Raw genomic sequence first — 4,903 nt, forward strand, 5'->3', positions numbered from 1 at the left:
TCGATAACAATGCCTGATATAATGTGCTCCAAAGTTTAACCATGTTCATGTGACGGGGAGCTTTTCTACATTTCACGGCGCGCCATGGTGGATTGTGCTTACCATGTGTAGGATGTGTGAGGAGGGCTTTGAGGGGCAATTTTTTCTCTAGGGTGGCTCAAGAATGGTCAAGAGTGGCCACTCTCGTGCTGTGTACCAAAATGCGAAAAGATACTATATAATTGGAAAATTTGAACGCGGGCTGCTTCGGTCCCCGAAGATGTACCTTTAAACAACCTCCGCGTTTACTTGGCTTCGTCTTCCCTTCCAAGCTGCATTTTGTACCTTCTGGTCGGCCTCTGTGTCGTACTTCACTAGCGCAGAAACCTTCAACACAGAGAGCCATCTCTGGCTTCTTCTTCCCCATAGCCAGCCCTCGCTTGTAAATTCTCAATTTGTTCATTTTGTGGTGTATTAATCTCTGTGCTTGTTGATCGTCCTTGCTCCTTCCATTGCAAAACCAACAAAACTGTCCACGCTCGCGTGTTAGTCACCCCCAGCTTCATTAAGGAAGAAATTTAGAGCAGCTTAAGATTTCTTCCATTGCAGCTTGCAGCATACGAAAAATTTCAGTGCAATGAGGCTCTCCTACATTTCTATGCCTTCCGTTCAGATTCCCCCTTCGAACGCCATTCAGGCATTTCTCGTCAGCTCGCCTAAGAGAGCTCACAGCCAGAAGCTGCATGGCAGCAGGCTGTTCAGTAGGCCAAGCTTTTGGCTTGGTCTTATGGCAATCTGCTTGTCTTTGAGCTTGATCAAACTCATCTTGACATGGCGTCCTCTTGCAGACGATCTCCCTCCTTGTGGTCCTGAAATTTCTCTATCCCACTTAGCACGCTCCTTCTCGAGCGCTAACCATGGTTCAAACTCGAAGCTTATCTCAACAGATTTTGCTGGCAATGGAAAGTCCATAGATAGCGCCATATCTGCAGACACAGCTCCCAACGATGAGCATCCTTCTGGTAGGACAGGTTTTGTCGCCCCCTTTCCCCTTCATGCTTTAGAGAAGAACATGTCAGAAAGTGAGAGACAGTTTTGGAGGCAGCCTGACAGCCAGGGATTCAAGCCGTGTTTGAGCTTCACCACCAGCTACAGAGAGGAGTTCAGGAAGATTTCTCAGGACAAGAGAAAATATCTTATCGTGATTGTCTCGGGAGGTTTGAACCAGCAGCGCAATCAAATAGTAGATGCTGTGGTGATCGCTCGTATCCTAGGGGCGACCCTTGTGGTACCGATTCTGCAGATAAACCAGATATGGCAAGATGATAGGTACGCTCCACTGCTGCTTTTTCTGAATTTTGTTTAAAGTTAAGTACTCTTGTCAAGCGCGTCTCATTGTTTTTGAAGATCATGGCTATTGTCTACTGTTCATAATCTAGCAGTGCTAAAGCTTGTTCATAAAGCGAAACAAACTTAATTTTTGTCCTGCTTATAAGACTCCTCTCAAGTTAGTTAGTAACTTCGTTTTGATGCTACTTTTAAACAGCGAGTTCTCAGATATTTTCGACGTCGATCACTTCAAGAAGTCCCTAAAAGACGATGTGCTTGTTGTATCATCTCTTCCTTCCACTCATGTCATGACCAGGCCGGTGCAAGAAAGGAGTACTCCTCTCTATGCCACTCCTCAATGGTTCCGTCGTCATTATTTGAAAAGGGTAATTCCCTTTTGCTTGCTTTTACACTAAACTACGTGAATGTATTGAATGTTTGGATATGCGTGCATGAGGAGTAAAGCTAGTCTCCTGCTCTGCCTGTGCTGTTGGACTCGGCTCAATAATTCCAGCAATATGACATCTACTCTCTCATGAGCAGTTGAACAGAGAAGGAGTGCTGTTGTTGAGAGGCATGGATGGGAGACTATCAAAGGATCTTCCCCAAGACCTGCAGAAGCTGAAATGCAAGGTATGATAGTTGTAGAAGTCAGGTGTTCTCTGTTGCTTCAAAGTGATTTTCAGAGTTGCAAAGTTGTTTCTTGCATCTAAGACCTGCAGAAGCTGAAATGCAAGGTATGATAGTTGTAGAAGTCACGTGTTCTCTGTTGCTTCAAAGTGATTTTCAGAGTTGCAAAGTTGTTTCTTGCATCTAAGACTCAAGTCATTTCAAATACGTAGAGCTGAAAGGAGGGTGGTTCTGATTGGTGTTGTAGGTTGCTTTTCAAGCACTTCGATTTACATCACCCATCATGGAACTTGGAAATAAGCTTGCACGCCGGATGTGGGAGGGAGGTCCTTATGTAGCTTTGCATTTGCGATTGGAGAAGGATGTGTGGGTGAGGACGGGGTGTCTACCTGGATTGGGCGCTGGGTTTGATGATGAAGTTCGGCATGCCAGAATAGATAATCCTCAGTTGTTGACTGGTCGTTCGAATATGACTTACACAGAGCGCAAGCTTGCAGGACTATGTCCACTCAATGCTGCAGAGGTAGCACGGTATGCTCTCTCTCTCTCTCTCTCTCTCTCTCTCTCTCTCTCTCTCTCTCTTTGTGTGTGTGTGTGTGTGTACCAATGTTACAAGCGTCAGCAGTATTGTCTTTTCTCACCTATCTATTTGCATGGAATTATATCTAAGAAGAGTAAGCCTTGTGTCCAGTCTTAATTTCTCTGGGTATTTGTCTCCCCTGTTAGTCAATTGGCTTACTTTTGCAGGTTGCTAAAGGGTCTGGGTGCACCTAGAAGTACAAGGATCTTTTGGGCTGGAGGAAAGCCTTTGGGTGGTGACCTAGCACTGAAGCCTTTGATTAACGAATTTGGCCATCTTTACAACAAGGAGAAGCTTGCTCTTCCTGGAGAATTGGAGCCTTTTGCCAATAAAGCTTCCAGTTTGGCTGCTATTGACTATGCTATAAGCCTACACAGTGATGTTTTTATGCCATCTCATGGAGGCAACATGGCCAAATCTTTACAGGTGGGTTTGAAACTGCTAGAACTATGTATGATGACAAGTATCTGCACATGTTAACGAAATTCATAACCTTTTCAAGCTTTTAATGTCGTGTCTGAGCCTTTCTTTGGGTTTCATGAACAGGGTCATAGGGCCTATGCAGGTTACAGAAAGCACATTACGCCAAACAAAAGAGAGATGCTTCCATACTTCTTTGATATGTCTTCGTTTCCTGAAGCTGACATAGACATGATCATCAAGCAGCTGCACAATGACTCCCTAGGACAACCTGTGTTCAGGACAGAGAAAAGGGGACGGGATGTTTTGGCTTATCCTGCACCTGACTGTATGTGCAACGGTTCCGCTGTAACTCACCACAATCCAAGCACTGCAAGTTTATGATGGCAATCGTGAGTTCCACAAAGTGATCAGCATGACGAGACTGGAGAGGTCCCTATAGGTGAAAGCAGGCCAGTTGAATATATACATACATATATATGAGGTATGATATAAGGGCAGTTACCACACATAAGCAGAGGGGTGCATTTTACCCAACTATCGAGAAATTCTTTTCTGTACACAACCATACATCCATGTAAAGATGATTTAGTTTCCACAGATCTTAGTTGCCATGCTCAGTATAGAAGGTGCAGTTGTACAGTTGGGTTTGTATATCTGAGCTGAAACCTGAAAAAAAGCATATAGGATGCTTATTGCTATAGATATAAAGACCTATCTAGCATGGAGAGTTCAGATGGTGAATATTCTTGGTTTGAAGGTCTGGATTTACACAATGGGACTGCCAACGTGAGGTTCTTGCACATGGTCATAAAAAAGTAAGGTGTTGTACCAGTCCTGAGGCTTGAAGAGCTACACCCAAGTCAGTGCCATTCAGCTGACAGCCACTGGATATCTACACACCTCTTGGCTGAAGTTTCGGAGGCTGCATATAGATATACATATGGTTAGTCAAGCCTAAAGCAACATATTCAAGTAACAGCATCCTTTTGTTGAGCTTTGAAATGGAGGTCAACAATCAGTTTGGCAGTCTGTTTGAAGCTGCTACACTTTCATCCGCGGATGTTTCCAACATCAGCTACCCCCTCCATATCTAGCAACACTAGCAAAGTATGCAAGAATCAAGCTGAAGGTGATACGTTGTAAAGAATAGTTTGTCACAAAATGCAGGGCTAGATGTTGCAACTAGCAGAAGAGGTGCATGGTTTTTGAAATGGCCAAAAAGATGAATGATTTTGTGAAACGGTGGCTTGGCCATTTATTGACAAAAGAGCACAGCCTCAATCAGGAAGGCCAAAATATTTCAAAACTCAGAGGAGATAGGTGCTGGCTTCCTTATTACGTAAATCCAAAGTTCAAATGCATCACTTTGCATGTTCGTTGTGGGTGTTGGGCATTTCTTTGGTTGAATAATTGTAGGCATTTGTTTCCTTATTCCAAGAAAATGGATTGTACTTTGTCTTGAAGTTGCTCTTCAACATATCCTCTTTTACTCCTGGATGCCAGTGGATGATGGTACCTTGGGTGAGAGTTGAATACAATGTGAGCATCCCCATGGCCATTACAGATGAAGAATGCCGCAATACCAAGGGGTCTAGATGGGATCCCACCTCACGAGAAACAAGGTGGGGGAAAAGCTCGAGGCCTTCTGCAACGCAAGCACACCAAACACCCAGGTCCATCGCCTGATGACGGGTCTTTCCAACAATTTCAACCCGTTACTTCGTGCTTCAAGTGACTCCACGTTGTCAAACAAAAAGCTTGCATTGCCTAGTTCATTGAATCTGTCTGTCTTGAGATAGATCTTAAAAAAAACAGGAGAATTTTAATCATGCTGCAGTTAGCCAAGCACAGGAGTCCGGTGTCTTAACGAAACTTTTACCTACATAAGGACAAAGCACATTGAGGTGCACCTCCAATTTATAAGAGATGCGTATCGAAATTGTCTCACTGACGTGCCCTAGC

At 44.1% G+C, this 4,903-nt stretch overlaps 1 protein-coding gene across 1 annotated transcript; it reads left to right on the forward strand.

Moving 5' to 3' along the window:
• Nucleotides 1–244: 244 nt before the first annotated feature.
• LOC147434733 (O-fucosyltransferase 20-like) lies at nt 245–4,404 on the forward strand. Its single transcript, XM_086491171.1, has 6 exons — nt 245–1,308; nt 1,526–1,694; nt 1,852–1,941; nt 2,186–2,469; nt 2,686–2,944; nt 3,065–4,404. The coding sequence occupies exons 1-6, from the start codon at nt 617–619 to the stop codon at nt 3,320–3,322; spliced, it is 1,752 nt and encodes a 583-aa protein (XP_086347297.1). The 5' UTR covers nt 245–616; the 3' UTR covers nt 3,323–4,404.
• Nucleotides 4,405–4,903: the final 499 nt, after the last annotated feature.

This window comes from Adiantum capillus-veneris, chromosome 19 (genome assembly GCF_014529385.1).
Source record: "Adiantum capillus-veneris isolate H3 chromosome 19, ASM1452938v2, whole genome shotgun sequence".
NCBI classification, from domain to species: Eukaryota; Viridiplantae; Streptophyta; class Polypodiopsida; order Polypodiales; family Pteridaceae; genus Adiantum; species Adiantum capillus-veneris.